Below are 27,763 nucleotides of genomic sequence, written 5' to 3' on the forward strand. Positions count from 1 at the left end.
CCAGTGGTAAACAATGGACATTCTGTAAGCTAGACGTGGGTGGAATGTTTCATTGTGACTGCGGAACTGGTGGAATTTTGGTCATTCCACATTACTGTTCAACGCAGAGCTCTATAGCGCCACTATGTGTTCCAAATGCTTCTCGCAGCTTTTTCCACACAGCTATGCGATGTGCAACAGGCCTGGAAACCCCAAAGCGAATAAAAGTCAGAGGTCAACCTGCTTTCTGCTCGTGGCCGCATCCACGCGGGGTGAAATGTGCATTTTACTCCAGGTCTTGGCATTAATGCGTGTGGGAGACATACAAACACCTCCCAAAAGTGACCAAGAGTTAACGACAGAATTATTACTTTATGGGAACATAAGGCAGGACTCGGGGCCCTGTTAATCCCCCAAGCGGCAAGTTTTGTTCTGAAAGTGAAGGCCTTCTGAGGGGGGCACGACGAGTCAGGGAGGGCGCTGGGACCGTGACCTGCCTCGACAGTACCTGCCCCGCCCACCCCCTTAAAGAGCCATTCCAGCCATTCAGAGAAGAGCCGATTATCTGCTGTGCTCTTGTATCCTCCTTCCACTTCCGCTTCTGTCGTAGCAAAGCGGAACTACTCGGAAAACCAATCAGAAATCCGTTTGTCCTTCGAGGGAATATTAATGCCTTCTCACTTTACTCAAAGCCTCTCAATGTGTTTTTTACATAGCGCCAAGAAACCTCTGGGAAATTATTAAGACCGCCTCCCACTTTTGTCGGACAAATGCTCACAACTGCCATTATTTACCCAAACCTCTCATGACTTCCGGGTGAAACGCTTCTCCGAAGACCCCACCCCCACCTCCCCCGCCTCAAATTATTTACATCCATCTTCTGTGGCAAAACTGGAGTAGGGAAAAATAAGATGCCCGTAACTTCGTCAAATGTCTGCATGTATGGTTGTGTACATGAGAGACAACACAGCTTTATCGAGCGCTATGTTTACTATGAATATAGCGCTTTACATGCCGACGTGCTCAGTGCAGGTTAAAGCGCTTCATGCGTGCTCTGGTGCGCCGCTACAGTGCGCGTGTTGGTGTGTACTATACACGGTTCACTTCGCACGGCCAGAGCAGACGCCTGTGCTCTGGTGTTGTGCAAAAAACCGTCGTGTTTTTGTGCAATACATGTTATTTGTATAAGTGCCGCAGTGCAGCAGATGCCATCGTTATGTACAGTGCTGTGCAGTGCTTCGTGCCACTGAGAACGTTAAGGTCACTTTTACTGGCGCTGCACCAGTGGCGCGCGCATCTCACGGAGCGCACGACCTGCGCTCGGCGCTGCGGTTCACTAGGACACGCCCCAGATTCAGTCTTTTACACGTCTATCCCTTATCACTAAATCTACGCACCTGTGGCTCGGAAGACGCTGCTAGTGAACGGCCAGCAGTACAGTGCTGCAGGAGCTCTAAAAGTGCAACATGGGTGTGCGCACGAGCTGCGCAACTACCCGGACCAAACTGCTTAGAGGGCAGGTAAAAAGCGCTTCGCGGAGGACGGCGCTGTGCAGAGAGCCCTCGCATCTTGTCCTGTGCACGCCCTCTGTGTCTGGATCTGCGGTGAGTGTGCACAAGTATGAAAGTCACCTGGTTTAACTATGCGTCTCGCACACTGTGTATAAGCATAAAAGGTCACTGTGGTTTAATGGTGCGACTCGCACAATGTGCACAAGTATAAAAAAAATCACCACGGTTTAATGGTGCGATTCGCACAATGTGCACAAATATAGAAAAGTTACCATTGTTTAATTCAGCTACTCGCACAATGAGCACAAGTATGAAAGTCATCTTGGTTTAGTTTTGCGACTCGCACAATCTGCACAAGAATGAAAGTCACCTGTGCACAAGTATGAAAGTCGCCTGGTTTAACTCTGCGACTCCGTGCTGTTTTCAAAACGCTCTCATGTACTTTTAATCATTGATAATGTTTTGTTGCAGGGATTTTAATGCCCTCTCTAACGTACGCCTTCGGATTTTAATGTGTTTATAGGTTTTGGTACCTCGGTTTTTTAACATTCAATCAATTTGCCTACATTTCTACTTTCTTGTAAAATTTGCACTGTTATTTTTAATGTCTGTACTTTTATGCATTCAGAAAAATGCGTATAAAAGTGATGTTGAGTGATTGAACACTGCGACTCGCACAATGTGCACAAGTGCACAAGTATGAAAGTCACCTGTGCACAAGTATGAAAGTCACCTGTGCACAAGTATGAAAGTCTCCTGGTCTAACTCTGTGACTCATGCAGAGCCTGTTTGCTTAAGAGAGTCGTGTGCTCTGTGACAGGCATAACATGTTTGCAAAAAAACACAATAAAAATAATCGAATAATCATAACATTTTCTATAGATCATTGATACGGCACCCTCACAAACTAAGTGACGACTTAACTTACCCATGAGTTATTATCATCCAGCTCAGTGTCGACCGTGCGCTCAGGTGTAGGCGCTTTATGCGCACTCGGCGCTGTGCAGTGCCCTCAGTGCATGAATGAGTTCCCTTGCCGCTGCTCTGCGGGCTGCGCTACCTGCCCCCAACCAACCCTCCCCGGTGGGAAACCGACCGCGGCGCAGCAGCGCTAATAAATCCGTCATCGGCGTTAATTTGATAAAGCCATCCCAGGGTGACTTCCCACAGCCCCCCAACCCTGTAATTAGAAACAGCTCGCGCCGCCCCGGGCTGCAAAAGTGCGTTTTATTCCCTGCATCTGACTGGGGGAAAAGGGCGACAAGTGAGGAAAAAGTCGCGTTTTATGGTCGGGATAAAAGGGATTTTATTTGCATGTTTTCCGCGTTCAACTACATCCCCGTAGACGTCTTATAAAAACAAGGGGTTTTGTTCCCTTCACAGCAGCTGTTTAGAAGGAAGGTTGGCTCGCGGGGGCGGGGTGCAAATGTGGCTATTTGATATAGTTATCAATTTACGGAAATGATAACGTATTTTAAGGTATTTACCTGGGCGTTAGAATGGTGTTTCTGCCGTAGGCAACACTTTGAAAAGGGAAATAAAAAATAACATGAAGTCCAACAGCATTATGGCTTCAGCCAGACAGTATCACGCGTTGTTTGCGTAAAAATGTACCCCAACTGTCTTGAGAGCCTTGGAAAAGTACATTTAAACTCATATTTTTCATAGAATAAATCTATCTCACAAATCCACTGTAAACGTTTCCTGTCTTTTAGCTTTCGAATTCGCTGGTTCGTTCTTTGCCCTCGCGATGTCCAGAAGAAAACCGCCTTTATTTGTTTTTGATAAGAATGCGGGTTACGTCGGTGAAGTCTCGGCGAAGGACGCTCCCACCCCACAGATCTGAATTGTGTGCCTCTGTGGGGCCGCCCCTGCGCACACACTAAAAGTCCAGCTCAGTAACTGCATAAAAAAAAAATAACACGCATGATATAAAACATGGTCATGGCATGATGTCTCTGAGGCGGAGGGGACAAGGTGACATTGTGCCTTTTTTTGCCTGACCGCCTTACTGACTTCGAAGAAACACAACCGCTCAGCTGCAAGTTAAGGGACGAAAACACGCGCAGACACACAGCTCTGGGGTTCAAAGTCAGGTAGATAAAAATCGGGTCAGCCTCCTGACAGGTGACACTATGCAACAACACCCGACAAATGAATTCAGAAACCCAAATTGTCCCTGTGTGCACGTGCGATAGAACACAGAAAACATCTAAGCCGAACATTTCTACCCCGAAATATGTAGAATCGCGCTGTAAAGCTGCAACAACGGTGGCTGGCTCACACAAGCATGCCAATGTACGTACGTGTGCTCCTGCACACTTACATACATGTACACACGCTTCCATATATACATAGGTACATACATGCATGCATACATGTGTGCATGGGTTTACGAGTGTATGTGTGTAGTTATTTACGTGTATATGACCAAATGTGTATAAAGTTATTTATATACGCGTATATGTGTGTGTTTGCATATGTATATATGTATATGTGTATATGTATGTGTGTGTGTGCGTGTGTATATATATTTTTACAAACAGACGCACATACCATAGATATATTCACTCACACAAACAAATAGATCGACAAAATCACACGCACTTACTACCCATAAACACGCACATAGTTTCAGACATATTCACTAACACACACAGAAATCAAAACACATATATAAACAAACAAACGCGCATACTCGCAAACACACGCACTTACATGCATACATACACCCACGTACACAGAGACACCCACAAATAAACATAAACGCATACACACATTCGCAAACACACATACACAACACACACATTTGAAGGGGCACTACAGCTATACAGCGGGGAGGGCCAAATTATGCGGCAGCAAGGAAAGGAAAATTATGCGGCGTGGTTCGGCACATTTTGTGATAGTATTGGATCATTATTTTATCAGTTATACGCGTCACCACTACCCGGACAGATGTTTGACTTCATTAGTACAAGTTTAACACACAAAAACCGTAACATGCAACAGAAAGATGCCCAGGTGATGCACTATGCCAAATCGATAACTAGGCGGGAAACGCCGTCTGCAGACCGCATAATGACAGTCGTCCTGCACCCATGTCTATATCTGAACACGCACTAGTAAACTCACACATACAAACACGCAGGCCCGTTAATGCAGCTACACACATGTATTAAGCAGTATACAAAAAATACAACCAGATTTGATTCGAATCGATAAAATTAGACTAGATTTTCTGTGACTAAGGTACGGAGATTACAAGATTCGCTTTTTGATTACAATTAAAATATCTTGTGCACAGATAGTAAAAGGTTTGAGCATAAATAAAAACAAATCTAAAATAAAACCATAAATTGAAATGAATAGGTATATCCAGGCACTAAAATATTTTAACTGTGAAGCCGGTACCAGGTTTTTTTACCCAAATAATACGATCAACATATATCTGCAAGCCTTGAACCTCTCTTCTTCCTCCAGTCTAAAACGTCTGCTCCTCGCTTGCCCTGTAGTTGCTTCATTGGCTGCACCGAAAGAAAAGAACAAACGAAAATAAAAAAATAGCGCCCAGCAGTTCGTGGATGCATATAGCGCCGCGGCCTCAATGAAAAAATAACCCAGGTCAACATTTCGATTCTACCCGCAGCCCGGCCCACGCCCGGAAAAGGAATCAATCTCAGGCCTCTGAAGATGACCTTAAAATGCTATTTTAAATGTTTGAGAGCTGACAAGAAACCACCAAGATAAAAGGCGCGCACCTTTTATTGTAACGTTTTTGCACAAGTCTATTGAAACTCAGTTCTGGTGAACAGACACCAGGAGCAGACACCAGGAGCAGACACGCAGAGCAGAACCGAGTAGCGAATACGTGGTTCCTGCAGTGCGGCCGGCTGACAATGGAGAAAAACCACAGAGGACAGCGGCTGCCTGCGTTCGAAAGAGTGAGAAACGCGGCACGGGTGGTGGTGTCTGGAATATTACGCGGAAGGCGCTATTCTTTCAGCTCATTACGTGCTCCCAGCATGCAATACGAAGGGAAAAACACAATATTCCGTGCAGCACAGGAGCAGAGTGTGTGAACCGGTGGGCGTGTTTGCACGCGTGTGAGTGACACATTGTGCACGGATCCATGTGTGCGCGTTTGGCTGTGTGCGCTTGAGAGCGTGTATGCCTCGTGTGTGCATGGATCCATGTGGCATATCTATATAAACTTTTACGTGCTTCTTTGTGGCATTGAGTGTGCGTTTTTGTGTGGTCGAATTTTAATTATGTGCAATTGTGTGGGCTGCGTGTGAGTGCCTACTTGTGTGTATGTATGTGTGGGCTTATATCTGTGTTTGCGTGTGTACTTCCATGTCAATATAGAACTGCGTTGTTGTGTGGGTGTGTGCATGTGTGCGTGCTTATATGTGCCCCGGTGTACTTGTGTGTCTGTGCTTTTATGTGCTTGTGTTTCTATGTGCGCATGTGTGTGCGTACATGTGCTCTGGTGTATTTGCGTGTCTGTGCTTATGTGCTTGTGTTTCTATGTGCACATGTGTGTGCGTGCGTACATGTGCCCTTGTCTGTGCTTTTATGTGCTTGTGTTTCTATGTGCGCATGTGTGTGCGTACATGTGCCCTGGTGTATTTGCGTGTCTGTGCTTTTATGTGCTTGTGTTTCTATGTGCGCATGTGTGTATGTACATGTGCCCCGGTGTACTTGTGTGTCTGTGCTTTTAAGTGCTTGTGTTTCTATGTGTGTGCGTGCGTAGATGTGCCCCGGTGTATTTGCGTGTCTGTGCTTTTATGTGCTTGTGTTTCTATGTGCGCATGTGTGTATGTACATGTGCCCTGGTGTACTTGCGTGTCTGTGCTTTTATGTGCTTGTGTTTCTATGTGTGTGCGTGCGTAGATGTGCCCCGGTGTACTTGTGTGTCTGTGCTTTTATGTGCTTGTGTTTCTATGTGCGCATGTGTGTATGTACATGTGCCCCGGTGTACTTGTGTGTCTGTGCTTTTAAGTGCTTGTGTTTCTATGTGTGTGCGTGCGTAGATGTGCCCCGGTGTATTTGCGTGTCTGTGCTTTTATGTGCTTGTGTTTCTATGTGCGCATGTGTGTATGTACATGTGCCCTGGTGTACTTGCGTGTCTGTGCTTTTATGTGCTTGTGTTTCTATGTGTGTGCGTGCGTAGATGTGCCCCGGTGTACTTGTGTGTCTGTGCTTTTATGTGCTTGTGTTTCGATGTGTGCATGTGTGTGTGGTATTTTGCACACGGCTGTACCGATGTGCGGGTGCCTTCAGAAACTGCGGGCAATGAAGCAAATCCTTATGTTTTTTTCGTGCGAAAATCAAACGAAACGCTGGTCCACTTACACGAGACTGGTGAGTTGTGTCAGGACGCCAGTGCGTTTGGCCTGGTTGTGTTGCCACTTCGCCTTGTAAGTGACACGGTAATGATGAATTCGGTTTTGGCCTTATGAGGGAGATGTTGCTGCTGAGCCAGACGATTGTGCATTTGGTCGTGTGCACGACAGGAGCTTAGTGAGTTCACAATTGAAATCACGAGGGACTTAGTCGGGTGACTACACTTCTGGCTTCATAGCAGCTGGGTCCCCGTGAGTTCGCCCTTCTCCTTTGCATATCGCGGCTTCCGTGAGTTTACATTTTTGAGTCGTTGGATTCTGTTTATTTGACCTGCTGTCTTGGAAGTGACACAGCTCTTGTGAATCCACACTTAGACTTCGCCTTGTGAATGGTAGACTCCTATTGAGTTCAGCTTTGGCATTCTAAAAGCTGCGCTCTGGTGATTTCACACTTGACGTCTACTTGAGGTCGATCTAGGCTTGGCAATAGTGGGCTTCTAGTCAGTTCACACTAAACATCTCTGACCAGATCACGCGTGCTAGTGGCAGGCGTCTAACGCGTTCGCTTCAGTAAAAGTGCCGGATCTTCGTGAGTTAACACTTTGACTTCTGAATAACAGGGCCTGTGAGCTCACAACAGGATTCGTGTGTAACAGTGTTAATGCTGGGTTCCTACATGAACCTGTGAACAAAACTTCAGATGTGGACTCACACTTAGTTATGTAACTTGTATGTTTTTAGTAAGTTCACACGTGAGTAGTAGGTATCTGGTGATGTCACACTTTATGAGGGACAGGTCTCTGGTGATTTTATACTTCTAATAGATGGGCACCTCGAGAGTTCAGGCTTGAGTTGTGTAAATGATACTTTTAGCGAGTTTGCACATGGCCCTGTGAGTGGCAGGCTGGGAAGTTCACAGTTGTCCGTGGGCGGCTGCTGGTAAATTTACACGAGATCTTGAGTTCACACGGTTGTGACGCATATCTTAGAAGTTTACACTTTGTCTTGTGAGTGGCACCGGTTTGGTGATTTTTCAGTTTTCCATAACTTATTTACAGTGAGGTCACGCTTCTGAGTGGCAGGCTTCTTGTGATTTCACACTTGTGGACAGCGCGTGACAAGCTTCTGATGATTTCACACTTGTGTACAGTGAGTTCCCACTTAGGAGTGACAGGCTTCTGGTGATTTCACACTTGTGTACAGTGAGTTCACGCTTGAAGTGGTAGGCTTCTTGTAATCACATGTGTGTACAGTAAGTGACAGGCTTCTGGTGGTTTCACACTTCTGTCTAGAGAGTAACAGGCTTCTGGTTATTTCACACTTGTGTACAGTGAGTGACAGGCTTCTGGGGATTTCACACTTGTGTGCAGTGAGTTCACACTTGGGAGTGACAGGCTTCTAGTGACTTCACATGTGTACACAGTGAGTTCACGCTTGAAGTGGCAGGCTTCTTGTAAATTCACGTTTGTGAACAGTGAGTGACAGGCTTCTGGTGATATCACGCTTGTGTACAGTGAGTGACAGGCTTCTGGTGATGTCACACTTGAGTACAGTGAGTACACGCTTGGAGTGGCAGGCTTCTTGTAAATTCACGTTTGTGTACAGTGAGTGACAGGCTTCTGGTGATGTCACACTTGAGTACAGTGAGTACACGCTTGGAGTGGCAGGCTTCTGGTGATTTCACGCTTGTGCACAGTGAGTGACAGGCTTCTGGTGATTTCACACTTGTGTACACTGAGCTCACACTTGAGAGTGACAGGCTGCTTGTGACTTCACACGTGCGCACAGTGAGTGACAGGCTTCTGGTGATTTCACACTTGTGTGCACTGAGCTCACACTTGAGAGTGACAGGCTGCCTGTGACTTCGCGCGTGCGCACAGTGAGTGACTGGCTTCTGGTGATGCCACACTTGTGTGCAGTGAGTTCGCACGAGGACGTGTAGAGGCTCGGCCTGGGTGCAGCAGCTCTTCCAGGCAGGCAGCGCACACTCTGCAAGAGGCGGCAGCTCCCGGGTTTTTACCCCCGCCCCCGGTAGCTGCTCCTCCCCGCAGCCTGACTGTCACATTCCTCCCTGACATCACCCTGGGCCAGCAGCGGCCAGGCAGGGAGAGAGTGCTTTACTGAAGGACTTGGCAGAGAGGAAAACACACAAATAAACAGATAAACAGGGACGGCGGCTGCGGATCACACCGGCCGCCCCCTGCTGAGCCGCTGCTGGGTGTTAGGAAACTTCAGCAGATCACGAGGGGGGTCTGGGGGGGGCACTTACTGCACTGATCTTCAAAGGCGTCTCTAGCCCGTGCTGCAGAACTGTGTGGCCCCTCTACCGGGTCCGCTAGGTGCTGGATGTCGGGGGTACCTAGATGGTGCTGGGGGAGGGGGGCATCTGTGTGAAAAGGGGGTGCTGGAGGAGGTACTCGCCCCTCTTCTATGGAAGAAAGAAGCCCCCGCCCCCCCAGAGTCACTGCTTTCAGCATTGCTTCTCTGATTACAGCCTCCGAGACCGCCGAGGACCCCGCCACTGGCCCCCAGGGGCCCTTCCGCCAGGGACCCGAGGATCCGAGAATGCACTTCAGCTGCTTCACCAGAGACATGGAGGGTAAGTGAAAGAGTGTATCGCCCCCCTCCCCCCCCCCCCGGCCATATTCTGGACATTCATTCCCATTTCCGAGCAGGGACTCTTCTGGTCTTAAGGCTGTTGGGTGGGGGAGGGGTGGGTGGGTGCAATGGGGGGCAAAAACACCCCGAATGTATGGACCTCCTTCGGGTCGCGAAACCCCGCAGATCCCCCCTTCCCCCACCCCGCAGTAAAATTGTACTTTACATTTCTGATGAAAAGGCCCTCTCCCCCCGCCCCACCCAACGTACAAGATAGTACAAATTACCCCGATTATTCTAAAATTCGGAATAACGTAACGTTTGTGTGAAACCGCATCTAATAAGACCGTGTGAAATAAATGTATTAAACAGAATAGTAACGCCTGAAATGTGTTTGAATGAACCCCCGATCCCGCTGTCCCTGCAAAAAAAAATTCACTTTTAAGAGCTCGGGGTGCATGTGGGGTGTGAGGGCTGCAAACCGGAAATTGTCATGTAAATGACCAATTGTGACTACTGCATCAGCGCCCCACACTTTAAATTCATTAAAAAAAATCAACACTTTTTGTAGAAAACCGAACCTTTTCACCCCACTCGTACGTACTTAACAAAATATCTTCTACGACGCATAACTCATTCTACTGTTTCAAATTAATGACTTTTAAACACACGAATTTAACAAAAACGCAAAGAAAGAAGCTCTGAAATAAGGTAGACATGTGTACAAGTGGAGCCAGTAAATGTGGAGTGAGGTCCGGCCAGAGAGGTGCCTGCGAGTGGCTTCAACCGTGACCTTATGTATGACCCACGCACAGGTTTTAAGGGCTTGGGAGCGGTTCAGGGGACGGGGTTCAGCTGTGAAAATAGCACGTCCCGGCCCAGCCTGCCGCGGCCTCCCTCTCCTCCATGGGAAGACTTCTATCTGAGTGTAGAAAACCGAGCCGCGAAAATAGCCCTTTAAATAAATAAATATATATATATATGTATATAAATACATATATATATATTGCAATTTTAACAAGAAACTAGCATTTTAATGGGAATAATCGTGCTGCGGGGCTTTTCAATCTATTCGGATGGCTGAGACATGAAGGGCCTTTAAACGGGAAAATAACGGTGTCAACAAAACCATCTAAAAATCCCTCTCTGGCCAACCAGCGAGGGCGAGAACAGGATAGCAACATTTCACCTCAATCGGCGTAAATACTTGCTGTAGTGAGAGGCAAGCGGCAGACGTTTACTAAGTGACAAAATATAACAGTAAATGCGGAATCACAAAAGTTATATTTATTTAGGCCATGCATTGAAAATAACTGTGGCCAAACAACACGTTGTGCAGAATTACTGCGCCCATAAACCGCATTCATACATTTATTGCTAAATGTCCTTTCAAGGTATTTCCAGAGAACAGTGAAAATTATTCGAGAAAAAAAGTTTACTGGCTGACAAATTGCAGGATAAAAATTACACCGGGGAAAAACGATTAAAAAAAATCACGAGGACTCTTCAAAAGTATTTTATTGTACTGCTCAAAATAAACCCTGTGCATCCTGGTTTTCGTTAATATACATGAAACAATGTTCATGGCATAAATCATATAATATATATATATATATATATATATATATATATATATATATATATATATATATAATAGATAGATAGATATAGATATATATATATATGGCACTGTAAATGCCAGGCTGTCACGCACGCCCTTCCATGGCATGGGGGACACAGGGCAGGCCCAGCCTTCGGTGAGCAGTCAAGGGTTTGCCCCCCATGTCCCTCCCATTGTTCACCAAAAATGCTCCTCCAGGGAAGGCTGCAAATGAGAGTTTTTTCGTTGAACCCCCTTAAGGAGTCAAGAAAGAGGTTCGTGGGTGTGCATGTGTGTGTTTGTGGGGAGAGAGATGGATACAAAGAAATATGGAATCTATCTATCTATCTATCTATCTATCTATCTATCTATCTATCTATCTATCTATCTATCTATCTATCTATCTACCTGCCTGTCTGCCTGTCTGCCTGTCTGCCTGCCTGTCTGTCTTTCTATCTTTTTGTTTGTCTGTCTGTCCGTCCAGGCAGATAGATGCAAATATGGAAGTAAATGTGTCTCTATAGACAGACAGGCGACGCAGGGACAGACGGACGGACCAGGGCCGGTTGAAGGGCTGCACATTGACAGATTTACAGCCTCACTTACAGAATGGAATTAAAGAGCCCCCAGAAGCCTGGGTATTGTTAAGGGCTGGTGTGACGCAGGCTGTACCTGGGGCCACTCCCGACCCCCGGGTACCCCAGACGTGTCCTCTGTGACACACACTTCTGACTGGAGCCGAGAGAGACGTGCACTTGTCCAGCAGAGACACCTGTCACACTTATTGAGTCGACAACAACGAAAGTCTCGTCAGAGACAGCGCGTCTTCCAGGCACACGGAGCAATAGGCGCCCCTGAAAAGGGTGGGGGGGGGGGTCTTATTGTATGGGTCCCACGGTTGTGCCAGTGCAGGGGCCCTCCGTGGTGAATACATGGACACTCTCCGTGCTGACAGTACGGTCCCTCAGCAGAGACAGCACGGGCCCCTCGTTGCTGACAGTACAGTCCCTCAATAGTGACAGTACGGGCCCCTCGGTGCTGACACTGCGGGTCCCTCAGTGTCCACAGTACGGGTCCCTCAGAAGTGGCAGTACGGTCCCTCAGTGGTGAATGTACGGACCCCCTCGGTGCTGACAGTATGGTCATTCATCAGTGACAGCACGGGCCCTTCGGTGCTGACAGCACGGGCCCCTTGGTGCTGGCACTGAGGTGCCTTCAGTGTTCACAGTACGGCCCCTCAGTAGTGACAGCACGGGCCCCTCGTTGCTGACAGTACGGTCCCTCAGCAGTGACAGCACGGGCCCCTCGGTGCTGACAGTACGGTCCCTCAGCAGTGACAGCACGTGGCCCTCGGTGGTGAATGTACGGGGCCCTCGGTGCTGACAGTACGGTCCCTCAGTGGTGAATGTGTGGACCCCATCGGTGCTGACAGTACGGTCCCTCAGCAGTGACAGTACGGTCCCTCAGTGGTGAATGTATGGACCCCATCGGTGCTGACAGTACGGTCCCTCAGCAGTGACAGCACGGGCCCCTCGGTGCTGATGCTGCGGGCCCTTCAGTGTTCACAGCCCGGGCCCCTCGGTGCTGACAGTACGGGCCCTTCAGTGTTCACAGCACGGGCCCCACGGTGCTGACAGTACGGGCCCTTCAGTGTTCACAGCACGGGCCCCACGGTGCTGACAGTACGGGCCCTTCAGTGTTCATAGCACGGGCCCTCGGTGGTGCCTTGTGTCTGCTTCGTGCCCGGGGTGGGGTGTCGCAGTCACAGGAAGCCGCGGGGGTGTCACCGACCTGTGGTTCCTTTTGGTGACAACGAGAGCCTGTCGCTTTAGTCGCAGGTGAGGGTCTTGGGGTGTCGGTCGGGACGGGAGAGGGGGTGCTGGGGCATTTCAATGCTGCAGCGAGAGCCCGCGACCCCACCACATCCTCCCTGTGTCTCTCAGGCCCGAGACCCGCCGGCAGCCGAGAGCGTCTTATCCAAATAGAAGAAACCGGTTCCCCAGGGAGGAAGGAAGGGCTGACAGCAGACGAGAGAGGAGAGGGTAGTGGAGGGCAGAGGGACTCTGCGGAGAGAGAGCATAGGAAGGGGCAGAACTGGAGGGCTGGGAAACTCTGCAGGGGGGTGGCAAGGGCAGAAATGGAGGGCTGAGAGACACTGCAGAGAGAGAGCAGAGGGGAGAGCAGAACTGGAGGGCTGAGGGACTCTGCAGAGAGAGAGAGCAGAGGGGAGAGCAGAACTGGAGGGCTGAGGGACCCTGCAGAGAGAGAGCAGAGGGGAGAGCAGAACTGGAGGGCTGAGGGACTCTGCAGAGAGAGAGCAGAGGGGAGAGCAGAACTGGAGGGCTGAGGGACTCTGCAGAGAGAGAGCAGAGGGGAGAGCAGAACTGGAGGGCTGAGGGACCCTGCAGAGAGTGAGCAGAGGGAAGGGGGCAGCACTGTAGGGCAGAGGGACCCTGCGGAGAGTGAGCAGAGGGAAGGGGGCAGCACTGGAGGGCAGAGGGACCCTGCGGAGAGTGAGCAGAGGGAAGGGGGCAGCACTGGAGGGCAGAGGGACCCTGCGGAGAGTGAGCAGAGGGAAGGGGGCAGCACTGGAGGGCAGAGGGACACTGCGGAGAGTGAGCAGAGAGAAGAGGGCAGCACTGGAGGGCAGAGGGACCCTGCGGAGAGTGAGCAGAGGGAAGGGGGCAGCACTGGAGGGCTGAGAGACACTGCAGAGAGAGAGCAGAGGGGAGAGCAGAACTGGAGGGCTGAGGGACTCTGCAGAGAGAGAGCAGAGGGGAGAGCAGAACTGGAGGGCTGAGGGACTCTGCAGAGAGAGAGCAGAGGGGAGAGCAGAACTGGAGGGCTGAGGGACTCTGCAGAGAGAGAGCAGAGGGGAGAGCAGAACTGGAGGGCTGAGGGACTCTGCAGAGAGAGAGCAGAGGGGAGAGCAGAACTGGAGGGCTGAGGGACTCTGCAGAGAGAGAGCAGAGGGGAGAGCAGAACTGGAGGGCTGAGGGACTCTGCAGAGAGAGAGCAGAGGGGAGAGCAGAACTGGAGGGCTGAGGGACTCTGCAGAGTGAGCAGAAGGAAGGGGGCAGCACTGGAGGGCAGAGAGACCCTGTAGAGAGTGAGCAGGGGGAAGGGGGCAGCACTGTAGGGCAGAGGGACCCTGTAGGGAGTGAGCAGAGGGAAGGGGGCAGCACTGTAGGGCAGAGGGACCCTGCAGAGAGTGAGCAGAGGGAAGGGGGCAGCACTGTAGGGCAGAAGGACCCTGCGGAGAGTGAGCAGAGGGAAGGGGGCAGCACTGGAGGGCAGAGGGACCCTGCGGAGAGTGAGCAGAGGGAAGAGGGCAGCACTGGAGGGCAGAGGGACCCTGCGGAGAGTGAGCAGAGGGAAGGGGGCAGCACTGTAGGGCAGAAGGACCCTGCGGAGAGTGAGCAGAGGGAAGGGGGCAGCACTGGAGGGCAGAGGGACCCTGCGGAGAGTGAGCAGAGGGAAGAGGGCAGCACTGGAGGGCAGAGGGACCCTGCGGAGAGTGAGCAGAGGGAAGGGGGCAGCACTGGAGGGCAGAGGGACACTGCGGAGAGTGAGCAGAGAGAAGAGGGCAGCACTGGAGGGCAGAGGGACCCTGCGGAGAGTGAGCAGAGGGAAGGGGGCAGCACTGGAGGGCAGAGGGACCCTGCGGAGAGTGAGCAGAGGGAAGGGGGCAGCACTGGAGGGCAGAGGGACCCTGTAGAGAGTGAGCAGAGGGAAGGGGCAGCACTGGAGGGCAGAGGGACCCTGCAGAGAGTGAGCAGAGGAAAGGGGGCTGCACTGGAGGGCAGAGGGACCCTGCAGAGGGAAGGGGGCAGCACTGTAGGGCAGAGGGACCCTGCAGAGAGTGAGCAGAGGGAAGGAGGCAGCACTGGAGGGCAGAGGGACCCTGCAGAGAGTGAGCAGAGGGAAGGGGGCAGTACTGGAGGGCAGAGGGACTCTACGCAGATAGCAGTGGATTGAGAGGGCCTGCAGAAAGCGCACAGGGGGGGCTGAAGGACTCTGCAGAGAGGGCATATGGGGGCTGAGTGGACATCAAAGATGGGCCGAGGGACTCTACACAGACAGTAGAGGATTGAGGGGGCTGCAGAGAGTTATTCGGAACTCCGAACACTCCGTGGAGTTGAGTTTTTGCTCTTGCCGCTCGCTAACGTTACTGGTCAGCGCGAGCAAGGAAAATAAATCACAGACTAGACCACCTCCCGGTGAGATTTCTTGATGCCTGCGGCTGATCTCTACCGCTGGCATTGAGAACCCTGCTGCTTACGCTGAGGAAGCTGACGCTCGAGTAAAATATCAACCCGTGGGGCAAAAAGAAGCAGCACCCTCTTATGCTACATGTGGGGGTGTTCGCGCTGATTTTACAGCGAGGGACAAACTACCGGCGCCTCTTGCGGAACACCGCGGCATGGTTTCTCCTGCACCTCGCGGAGTTCTGCGTAGCAGAACACTGCGCCCAGGCCTACTTTACACAGACAACAGTGGATTGAGGGGCCCCGCAGAGAGAGCACAGGAGGGATGAGGCCCCTGCATAGACAGCACGGGAGGGATGAGGCACCTGCATAGACAGCACAGGTGGGATGTGGAAACTTACAGAGACCACACAGTGGATGAGGGGCCTGCAAAGACAGCACAGGTGGGCTGTGGAAACTTGTAGACAGCACAGGAGCGATAACGCACCTGTATAGACAGCACAGGAGGGCTATGGAAACCTATAGAGACAGCACAGGAGGGATGAGGAACCTGCACAGACAGCAGAGGAGGGCTGTGGAAACACGTAGAGACAGCACAGGAGGGATGAGGCCCCTGCATAGACAGCACAGGTGGGCTGTGGAAACTTGCAGAGAGCACACAGTGGATGAGGGGCCTGCAAAGAGAGCACAGGTGGGCTGTGGAAACCTGTAGGCAGCAGAGGAGGGATAACGCACCTGTATAGACAGCACGGGAGGGCTATGGAAACCTATAGAGACAGCACAGGAGGGATGAGGAACCTGCACAGACAGCAGAGGGTGGCTGTGGAAACCTATAGACACAGCACAGGAGGGATGAGGAGCCTATATAGACCGCACAAGAGGGCTGTGGAAGCCTGTAGGGAGCATTGAAGGGTGAGGCGACCTGCAGAGGTCTGAGCAGACATAGAATGAGAGAGCAGAGATGGTCTGATGAGACAGACAGAAACAGAGGAGAGTTTGGGTCCTGCACAAACAGCAGACAAACTGCAGAAGAGGACTTGTGTCCTGCATAAACAGCAGACAGGCTGCGGGGGAGACACTGAGTCCTGCATAAACAGCATACAGGCTGCAGAAGAAAGTTTGGGTCCTGCATAAACAGCAGGCAGACTGTAGAAGAGAGTTTGGGTCCTGCATAAACAGCAGGCAGACTGTAGAAGAGAGTTTGGGTCCTGCATAAACAGCAGGCAGACTGCAGAAGAAAGTTTGGGTCCTGCATAAACAGCAGGCAGACTGTAGAAGAGAGTTTGGGTCCTGCATAAACAGCAGGCAGACTACAGAAGTGAGTTTGGGTCCTGCATAAGCAGCAGGCAGACTGTAGAAGAGAGTTTGGGTCCTGCATAAACAGCAGGCAGACTGTAGAAGAGAGTTTGGGTCCTGCATAAACAGCAGGCAGACTACAGAAGAGAGTTTGGGTCCTGAATAAACAGCAGGCAGACTGCAGAAGAGAGTGTGGGTCCTGCATAAACAGCAGGCAGACTACAGAAGTGAGTTTGGGTCCTGCATAAGCAGCAGGCAGACTGTAGAAGAGAGTTTGGGTCCTGCATAAACAGCAGGCAGACTGCAGAAGAGAGTTTGGGTCCTGAATAAACAGCAGGCACCTGCAGAAGAGAGTGTGGGTCCTGCATAAACAGCAGGCACACTGCAGAAGAGAGTTTGGGTCCTGCATAAACAGCAGGCAGACTGCAGAAGAAAGTTTGGGTCCTGCATAAACAGCAGGCAGACTGCAGAAGAGAGTTTGGGTCCTGCATAAACAGCAGGCAGACTGCAGAAGAAAGTTTGGGTCCTGCATAAACAGCAGGCAGACTGCAGAAGAGAGTTTGGGTCCTGAATAAACAGCAGGCAGACTGCAGAAGAGAGTTTGGGTCCTGCATAAACAGCAGGCAGACTGCAGAAGAGAGATTGGGTCCTGCATAAACAGCAGACGAGCTGCAGAGGAGAGACTGTGTCCTGCATAAACACCAAACAGGCTGCAGAAGAGAGATTGGGTCCTGCAGAAACAGCAGACGAGCCACACAGGACGCTGCACAGACAGCAGAGGAGGGTGCAGACACAGTGACAGGGGATCACAGCACACTCTGTAGAGAAGAACAGGAGACCCTCCACAGGTACCAGAGGGTGCCTGGAGATCCTCCACAGACACCAGGGGATGGCTGGAGACCCTCCACAGGCACCAGAGGGTGCCTGGAGACCCTCCACAGACACCAGGGGATGGCTGGAGACCCTCCACAGACACCAGGGGATGGCTGGAGACCCTCAACAGACACCAGGGTTGGCTGGGGACCCTCCACCGACACCAGTAGATGGCTGGGGACCCTCCACAGGCACCAGAGGGTGCCTGGAGACCCTCCACAGACACCAGGGGATGGCTGGAGACCCTCCACAGACACCAGGGGATGGCTGGAGACCCTCAACAGACATTAGGGTTGGATGGGGACCCTCCACAGACACCAGTAGATGGCTGGGGACCCACCCCAGACACCAGCGGATGGCTGGAGAACCTCCACAGACACCAGGGATGGCTGGCGACCCTCCACAGACACCAGGGAATGGCTGGAGACCCTCAACAGACATTAGGGTTGGATGGGGACCCTCCACAGACACCAGTAGATGGCTGGGGACCCACCCCAGACACCAGGGGATGGCTGGAGAACCTCCACAGACACCAGGGATGGCTGGGGACCCTCCACGGACAGCAGGGAATGGCTGGAGACCCTCCACAGACTCTCCATGGATGGCTGGAGACCCTCCACAGACACCAGGGGATGGCTGGGGACCCTCCTCAGACACCAGGGGATGGCTGGGGACCCTCCACAGACACCAGGGGATGGCTGGAGACCCTGCTCAGACAGGAAGTGGGGGTCTGGGCATGCCTAGACGGCAGAGGGAGCATGGTAACCCTGCCCAAACACCAGGAAGGGCTGTGGGATGCAGAACTGAAGAGGAAGCCTGGAGACCCTGCAGAGGCAGGGTGGGCCTGTGCAGATAACAAACACTGGGGGTGCCATGCAAAGTAAGCAGGGCGCTGGAACCATGCACTGGATGCACAGAGAACAGGGGGTGGCTGTGACCCTGCACGAACAGGAAGGGAGGGTCTGGGCATGTCCAGACGGCAGAGGGAGCAGGGTAACCCTGCCCAGGCACCAGGAAGGGCTGGGGGATGCAGAACTGAAGAGGAAGTCTGGGGACTCTGCAGAGGCAGGGTGGACCTGTGCAGATAAACACTGGGGGTGCCATGCAAAGTAAGCAGGGCGCTTGAACCATGCACTGGATGCACAGAGAAGTGTGGGGGCGGGGGGCGTGACCCTGCATGGACACTGGGAGAGCTTAAAAAACAAGGCAGAAACCAAAGAAAACAACTGAGGTGGGCTCTGGCTGGACACCCTGCACAGAGAGCATAGGAGGGCTGAGCAACCCCTATAGGAGAGCAGGCAGTAGAGAGGACACGTGGATGTTAAACAGCAGGAGAGTCAGGACAGACAGATAGCGCCTTTTCATGACTGTCTACTCTAGGCGCTACCTGCTGAAGCGCTGCAAGAGTGTGCGGAGGTGGATTCCTGTCGCGAGAGCGGGCCGGGCCAGGCAGCTTCGAAGGGCAGAGCTCGGCCAGCCCAGACAAGGAGGCAGGAAGGCAGCCAGGAGAGTGGGGGAGTCGGCACAGCCTGCACCGAGAGGAGGGTAAACAGGCAGGGGAGAGAAAGAGACCACGACGAGACCGCAGAAACAGGCAACCCAGGGCCAAGACAAGTAGCCACACGTGGCAAGGGCTTGCGCTGTGGAGGGAGCCAAGGCCCCGGAGGGACAGACATTCCCGGAGGGGAGAAGAACCAGGAACTGCGAGAGAGAAGAGACTGCCATAGAGACGGGAGGCCGGAGCTGCAAGAGAAAAGAGTAAAGAGACTGCCATAGAGACGGGAGGCCGGAGCTGCAAGAGAGAATAGGAAAGAGAGTGCCATAGAGAGAGGAGAAGAATGCCTGGAGGTGCAAGAGAGAAGAGGAAAGAGACTGCCATAGAGAGAGGAGACCGGAGCTACAGGAGAGAAGAGGAAAGAGACTGCCATAGAGACGGGTGGCTGGAGCTGCAAGAGAGAATAGGAAAGAGAGTGCCATAGAGAGAGGAGAAGAATGCCTGGAGGTGCAAGAGAGAAGAGGAAATAAACTGCCATAGAGAGAGGAGACCGGAGCTACAGGAGAGAAGAGGAAAGAGACTGCCATAGAGACGGGTGGCTGGAGCTGCAAGAGAAGAAACGAAAGAGAGTGCCATAGAGAGAGCAGAGGGGTGCCTGGAGCTCCAAGAGAGAAAAGGGAAGAGAGACTGCCACAGAGAAGATGATGAGTGAATCTGGATCTGCAAGGGAGAGGGTGAAGGAACAGTTAAAGCGAAGGAGAGAGAGAGAAGGCTAGAGACGAGGATCAGAGACTGCCATACAGAGGAGGGGGCAGAAAACTGGAGGTGCACAGGAGAAGAAGAAAGAGAGTCTGCCATAAAGGAGGGGCAAGCCTGTCACATGGAGGACAAGAACCAGGAACTGCACGATACATGAGGAGAGAGAGAGGGGCTGCCATAGAGAGGAGGAGCCGGGAGCTGCAAGAGAGGGGGGAGGGACAAAGAGTGACACAGAGAGGGGCTGCCACAGAGTGGAGGATCCGGGACCTGCAAGAGAGAGGGGAGGACAAAGAGTGACACAGAGAGGGACTGCCATAGAGTGGATGAGCCGGGAGCTGCAAGAGAGAGGGGGAGGGACAAAGAGTGACACAGAGAGGGACTGCCATAGAGAGGAGGAGCCTGGAGCTGCAAGAGAAAGGGAGAAGGGACAAAGAGTGACACAAAGAGGGACTGCCATAGAGAGGAGGAGCCTGGAGCTGCAAGAGAGAGGGGGGGGACAAAGAGTGACACAGAGAGGGACTGCCATAGAGAGGAGAAGCCGGGACCTGCAAGAGAGAGGGGAGGACAACGAGTGACACAGAGAGGGACTGCCATAGAGAGGAGGCGCCGGGAGCAGCAAGAAAGAGGGGGAGGGACAAAGAGTGACCCAGAGAGGGACTGCCATAGAGAGGAGAAGTCTGGAGCTGCAAGAGAAAGGGAGAAGGGACAAAGAGTGACACAAAGAGGGACTGGCATAGAGAGGAGGAGTCTGGAGCTGCAAGAGAGAGGGGGAGGGACAAAGAGTGACACAGAGAGGGACTGCCATAGAGAGGAGGAGCCGGGACCTGCAAGAGAAAGGGAGAAGGGACAAAGAGTGACACAGAGAGGGACTGCCATAGAGAGGAGGAGTCTGGAGCTGCAAAAGAGAGGGGGAGGAACAGAAAGATGGGGGAGAGGGGCTACCATAGAGAGGAGCAGTCTGGAGCTGCAAGAGAGGGGGGGGGACTGAAAGAGAGGAGAGAGGGGATGCCATAGAGAGGAGGAGTCTGGAGCTGCAAGAGAGAGGGGGAGGGACAAAGAGTGACACAAAGAGGGACTGCCATAGAGAGGAGAAGTTTGGAGCTGCAAGAGAAAGGGAAAAGGGACAAAGAGTGACACAGAGGGGGACTGCTATAGAGAGGAGGAGCCTGGAGCTGCAAGAGAGAGGGGGAGGGACAAAGAGTGACACAGAGAGGGACTGCCATAGAGAGGAGTCTGAAGCTGCAAGAGAGAGGGGGGGGCTGAAAGAGAGGAGAGAGGGGATGCCATAGAGAGGAGGAGTCTGGAGCTACAAGAGAGAGGGGGAGGGACAACGAGTGACACAGAGAGGGGCTGCTATAGAGAGGAGTCTGGAGCTGCAAGAGAGAGGGGGAGGGACAAAGAGTGACACAGAGAGGGGCTGCTATAGAGAGGAGGAGCCTGGAGCTGCAAGAGAGAGGGAGGGACAAAGAGTGACACAGAGAGGGACTGCCATAGAGAGGAGAAGTGACAGCGAGAGAGGGTGAACAGAGAGTGGCACAGAGGGGGAAGGGCCCTGGAGCTGCTAGAAATAAGGGGACAGAAACAGTGAGAGAGAAGACGGAAACTATCAGAGAGAAGGGGCCTAGAAACCCTGTGCGGGAGCTCAGGGCGAGCAGAGTGAGGGAAGGGCAGAAGCAGAGAGAGAAAGAGAACCGACCCCAACCCCATCCCTGGGGAGAGAAGGGAGGCTGCAGGGCACAGTCGCGGGCGAGGAAGGGAGCCGAGGCTGCCAGAGCGGAGGGAGAGGCTGCGAAGGAGAGAGGGGGAGGGGAGAAAGAGAAAGAAGCATTGAAAATGCAAGAGGAAAGGAAAGCAGGAGAGAGAAGGCATAGCAAAGGCCAGACCCTCAACCCTCAGCAGCGAAAGGACAGGAGCTGACAGAGGGACACGCGGAGACTGCGAAAAAAAGGGCAGGCGTGAAGAGAGCAGGGAGAGACGAGCACCGCAGAAGGGAGGGCGCCAAGAGAGAGGCGGAGGCAGCAGGGCAAAGGAGGAAGAGAGGCAGCCGCGGGAGCAGGAAGAAAGTGCAGAGGCCGGAGCCGCAGCACAGAGGAAAGAGCCCATCTGGGCAAGGACTGGGCACCGTACCCCCACCCACCCTCTTCCCTCCGCCCTCGGGCACCCAGGAATGCCTTCTCCTGACGCTGTCTCCTCCCCTCCCGCCCCTGGCCCCCTCCCCGACTCCAGCAGCAAATCAGAGAAGGCGGAGCCCCTCCGGCCAGTGATCTCACAGGACTGAGGAGAGGGGGAGACACTCTGCGTGCACCCAGCACCCCAAACACGGCTGCGAAGAGACCGGGGCACGGGCTGCTGAGTGAAGCGAAGGCGGGAGCTTACTGGCAACGCTAGGACCCGACCTGCTCCCCAGACAGGAGGGCACCTGGGAGACGGCCCCACAGCACCCCGACCTGCTCCACAGATTTGAGGGCACCTCGGAGGCGGACCCAGAGCACCCCGACCTGCCCCCCAAACAGCAGGGTCACCTGGAAAACAGCCCCACTGTACTCTGGCCTGCTCCCCCAAACAACAGGCCGAAGGAAGCGAAGGAAAGAGGCGTACTGGCAACGCTGCACCCCGCCCCGACCCCCAGACACCGGGTGCAAGGAGTGAAGAGAGGGCGCTTGGAGAGAGACCCTTTGCACCCGACTTGGTGCCTCAAACGCTAGACCTCGAGGAGTGAAATAGGAGAAAGGGACAGGCCATCGCGACCTGACACCCCCCTTCCCCCAAACCTCAGGCTGCAAGGAGTGGAGAGGGGGCCCTGGGAGAGCGCCCTACTGCACCCCGACCTGCTCCCCCAGACATCAGGCTGCAGAGAGCTGGGACTGGGCGGCTGCACACAGGGCTGCCCCCACAGCAGGCAGGTCAGGCAAGGGAGAGTTCCTGCCCCAACACCCAGGACTGTGGGGCGGGCAGTTCCTGCTGGGAGCGGCGCCCCGTGTGCCCCTCTGCCTCCCCTGACCCCCGAGCGTGCAAACCTGAAGCAGGACAGGCGGCCGAGTGGGCGCGCCTGCCTCCCCCATAAGCAGGGGGCGCAGTGCCTGGAGTTTTCAGGGTGTTCAGACTGGATAAAGAGGCGTGTTGGCTGATCTAAGACTTGAGGTTTCCTTTTGTGTTTTCTTCTGTGTTTTTGGAATGATTTCGGCCATTTCCAGCCCCTGGCTGACACAACTGTCCCATTTTTGCGATGTTGCAGCTTTCACGGCCAACAGCCTGAGCAGCCTGAACGCGTCGGGGGGCTACCACCTGTCCCCCTCTCCGGGGGACCCCTACAGCAGCCAGCATGAGGCCCACTACGAACCCTGCTCCGCCGCCCAGCACAGCTACCCCTCGTTCGGGCAGGGAAGCAGCGGCCCGACCGGGCCGGAGCCCGAGGCTGGGGGGCCCCCCTCCAGCGCGTCCACCCCCGGCGGAAGCAGCAAGCCCCCCGTCAAGAAGAACCCCAAAGTGTCTAACATCACCGTGCAGCTGGAGATGAAGGCGCTGTGGGACGAGTTCAACCAGCTGGGCACCGAGATGATAGTCACCAAGGCGGGCAGGTGAGGAGCTGGGGCAGGCTGGGGGCATGGGTGGGCGCCATACACGCTGCGGCTGGCAGGTGAGCTGGAATATGAAGGTGGGAGCTTGGCTATTCAGCATCCTGGCTACAGGGGGCAGGAGAGGATGTGGGGGTATTGAGGTGGGGACATGGGTGGTCACCATACTGGCTACAGGGGCATGTGAGTTGGGGTATGGGGAGCTGGACCCATGGAGGTAGGCGATGGGTGGGTACTATACTGGCTACAAGGTGTAGCAGAGGATGTGGGGGTATTGAGGTGGGGATATGGGTGGTCACCATACTGGCTACAGCGGCATGTGAGGTGGGGTATGGGGAGCTGGACCCATGGAGGTAGGCGATGGGTGGGTACTTTACTGGCTATAGGCGGCAGGCGAGATGCTGGAGAATAAGGGTACACCATGCTGGCTACAGGGGGCAGGCGAGTAACTGGGGCATACAGGTGGGCGCATGGGAAGCATTATACTGATTATCGGGCGCAGGCGAGGAGCAGGGGGCATGGAAGTGGGCGATGGTTCGGAACCATACTGGCTACATGGGGCAGTCGAGGAGCTGGGGACATAGAGGTGGGCACCAAACTACCTACAGGGGGCAGGCGAGGAGCTGGGGACAGGGAGGTTGGGGCATGAGTGGGCACCGAGATGATTGTCACCACGGTGGACAGGTGGGGAGCTTGGGGCACAAGGGTCTTCCGTCATTACACTCACCGACGCAGGCGAGGAGCTGAGGCAAAGGACCTGGTGGGGGGCGGGGGGGGGGGTCATGGGTGGGTTGACCGGGGGGAGGGGGGGCATGCTGGTGAAGTGCCTTGGGGATCATGGGAAAGGGTGCAGGTGAGGCGACCATGAGCCATTCTCGGGGGGCATCCAGGTGAGAAGCGAGTGCTGAGACGCCATGATTAATAATGTTGTTAATAACAGCAATAATAATAATTAATAGCGCTCACACTAGTCTCCAGGGCAAGAGGCAGGGGCCTGAGGTAGGTCTTTCTATTTAGGGGTCCCCACTGACGTTATCTTTCACAACCCTTGGTTGTGTCTGCCCTAAACCCTCCCCTATCACCCTGCTCCCCCTGCGGTCATCCATTTCTCACCCCCACGTTTAATCCTCCGCACCCATCTCCTCTATAAACGTTTTACTTTCTGTTTCACATTTGTCCCAACCCTCCGAGTCTCTGGCCCTCGTTTACCACCAAAAACCTCATCTCTCCGTCCCTGCCCCCATTTACCACCCAAACCCTACCCCTTCCTCTCTCACCCCCACACCCCCGCCAGTAGCACACACACCCTCCAACTCTCGGTGCTTTTCTGCAATTCTTAGCTCTGGTGACGTCATCTCTTAAGTATCTGCGCGTGCAGCCATTCACTCCTACACCCCTAAAACCACACTTTGACGCACGCCCTGCTCCATTGACCCCAAAACAGACGCACGCGAACCAGCTCCGATGGGGACTGCGCCCCAAAAGCTAAGTTTATAGAAATTGCACTTAATTTGTGGAAATATGCGACTTGTAAATATAAAACAGACGTTAAAACTTCCTATCAGATCCGTGGATCCGTGTTTACAGCTAGACAAAAAGGGGTTCTCTCAAAGACCCCTTAAACAGAGGTCTCTCAACTCCCTATCGGGGTACCAACGTTAAGGGGGGACCCGGCGTTCAGGGTGGGCCATTTTGGGGGCATCGAAATGAAACCCTCTCTGAGATTAAAGTCATTTTTAGCTCCCCATGCGGGGGTCGGTCCGTGAATCCCTGACGCTTGAATTACAAAAACTTCAATTACAGGGAGAGACTCCTCGCGAAGAACAAACCCTCAATTTAAACCCGGGCCAAGCACGGAGGGGCTACAATCACTCTTTTACAATAGTATATTTGAGGAGATTGAAGGGGCTCGAAAGAGGTTAGATGAAGTTTAAAATGCGAACTCTTTTTATCTCACTTTTTAAAGAAGCGTTTACGGGACGGACACTGTCTGCTCCTTGTTGGGGAAAGGGTGCAATATTTTAACTTGCTTTTTTGTCGAGAAAGTCCCTTTTCGATAATTGCACGAAAAATAATATTCCGTGCACGTTTAGAACCACGAAAATATATTTGGGAAACCGGAACAATCTTTATTGTTTTAACAAGGATGAAGGGGCTTTTTTTTTGTTCTTCAGGCTCAGTTGTTTGAAGATGACGCACAGCGCGTCGTAAAGCGCCTACACGTGTAAATAAATACATTATCGGCATTTATACTTCCCATTTGGTATTGCCCCTTCGTCTTGAAATTCATTGTTAATATTGGACACTTTAAAGAGATCCGACCGTAGAAATACAACACTGCCAAAAAATGTGACTTTGAGGCCGGGGATGGCCGGATGGACGTTAATCAGGATTGATGGTTCACGCCTGTCAAGCTCGGGGTGATTCTCGGTGGAAAAGGTGAATATAGCGCTCCGGGCTGACACGCTAATGGAACGACGCTAAAAAGGCCATTACGGACAATTTGGGACTGAGACAACAGCCAGCAGCAGTCTGATAACTCGCTCAGCTGCATCCCCGGCCTATTAATACTGTTTATTTTTCGTGCGCCCCATAACTCAATTTAAAAAGGTGATTTTAGCCACCGGCAGAAACACGCGGATCCGAGCCAGGAGTCCAGGCTCAGCGCCTCGTCTTCCACGACACGTGTCAAGGAACACTCAGAGTGGGGGAGATAAATTATACACAAAATATGTTTATTGATGAAAGTCCAGATTGCTGTGAGCTCGTTTACCCTCCCCCATTAATACATTTATTTTTATTCACACCTTTCAAAATTCACTCGGATAGAAACTGCACTCCATATGCTTAAAGTCGCAAAAGTGTCTTGAAAATGCCTGAATTTGTAGGGTGGGAAACTCTGTCATCTCTGTTCGCGGGGCGAGTAGACGTGCAGGGGGTGTGAGCCCCCTTTCTGCTCAATGGCGCTTTTTAATTCCCCTCTGCAATTAGCAAGTCCCGTCCGAAATTAAAGTTTCTATAAAAATGGAATTACACCGGCCCACTTTCAATAAACAAACAATTAACAATGTTTCATCAAGAGATCGAAATACATATCTATCTATCTATCTATCTATCTATCTATCTATCTATCTATCTATCTATCTATCTATCTATCTATCTATCTATCTATCTATCTATCTATCTATCTATCTATCTATCTATCTATCTATCTATCTATCTATCTATCTATCTATCTATCTATCTATCTATCTATCTATCTATCTATCTATCTATCTATCTATCTATCTATCTATCTATCTATCTATCTATCTATCTATCTACCTATCCTGATAACGCAGCCGGAGATAGTGTGATGCCAAATTACAGACTCCATAGTGAGGGTAAGGAACACTGCAATTTCCAGATAGGTGCCAACCACACCTTATATGCGGGGATCTCAAAGAATAGTTTAATTTTCCATTTCTGTGCCCCCTAGGATCCCATGTATCATAATTCTGTGTATGAATATGTATATACATACATATGCATATATATGTGTGTGTGCATATATATACACACACACATGGCCTACGGGTTTCTGGCGGACAAGACTAGAATCCCCTATAACTTGTATCACGCCTCTATGAACTGTTGCTGAATCCCGGGTGTCCATCTAGCGCCCAGGGCGACTCTCTCCGCCCCAGTTTACAGAAATAACATTTGACCAGCCGCGGGATCCAGCGAGGGTGAAAGGTTATCTGTAATTCACTTTTATCCCCGCCTTATCACAGCAGCCCCGTGAGGGGAAGATAAAGGGGGGCGGGGGGAGGAAACTGTTAAAAAGCTCTTTCGATGCGACCTCGAGGCGATGCTCCGGGGTGCACACTCTGCCCCAGAAGCACTCGTGTTGTGTATAACTCACAATATTTTAATGTCTTCACTGTGGCTGAACAAGCAGGACATGCCGAGGGCAGGTTCACGAGTTTTACACGCACAGCATTTTAAATTCGATTTGTTCGCAGTATCGTGGGGGGGGGGGGGGCATCTCGCATGTATCGTGACATGGATTTCAGGAAGTCCCTGCACCAGAGAGGCAGCGTTTTACTACAGATGCAGGCTGTGGGGCTGATATGAGGTTTGGCACAACTGTCTCAGAAATCCTGGCAAGGTCTTGGGGTGCTCGGCCTTTGGGCGCTGAACCCACCCGCGTTCACTTTGAGATAAACGGGTTGTCCTTCGACAGGTGTCTCGACAGGCCCACCCTACAATATAACACCCATATCGTTAAAAAGACATGAGACTGCAGATATTAAACTGGAGTCCTCGTGTGCTGTGAGCGTAGAGGGCTTCTAGGAGCTGTATTCCTCTTTTCTGAAGGAAGGGGCCTCGGCGTGTGTGCTCTGTACACGTCCCCGGCACGCACAGCGACCCGGTGCCCATGTTTCATGCGTCCTGGCCTCTCCAGTGCACCCCTACAGCCGTGGGCCACCTCTGTTTTGTTGTGAAAATGCTCTTGTATTTTCAAGGGTCGATTCCCCGCTT

The 27,763-nt window shown here is 52.4% G+C and overlaps 1 protein-coding gene across 4 annotated transcripts in view; it reads left to right on the forward strand.

Annotated features, from left to right (window-relative positions):
- Positions 1–1,454: 1,454 nt before the first annotated feature.
- Positions 1,455–27,763, forward strand: part of TBX1 (T-box transcription factor 1) — an 89,988-nt gene continuing 63,679 nt past the window's right edge. The window contains exons 1-3 of one of the 4 annotated variants that reach the window (XM_085633393.1): positions 1,455–1,583; positions 9,330–9,434; positions 22,900–23,242. In XM_085633393.1, coding sequence (XP_085489519.1) covers positions 9,401–9,434; positions 22,900–23,242 — 377 coding nt within the window. In that variant the 5' untranslated portion in view covers positions 1,455–1,583; positions 9,330–9,400. Of the gene's footprint in view, positions 1,584–8,999; positions 9,435–22,846; positions 23,243–27,763 lie in introns of those variants that run through there. The other 3 variants (XM_085633395.1, XM_085633392.1, XM_085633394.1) reach the window with 3 other exon arrangements.

Source organism: Triturus cristatus, chromosome 11, assembly GCF_964204655.1.
Source record: "Triturus cristatus chromosome 11, aTriCri1.1, whole genome shotgun sequence".
NCBI classification, from domain to species: Eukaryota; Metazoa; Chordata; class Amphibia; order Caudata; family Salamandridae; genus Triturus; species Triturus cristatus.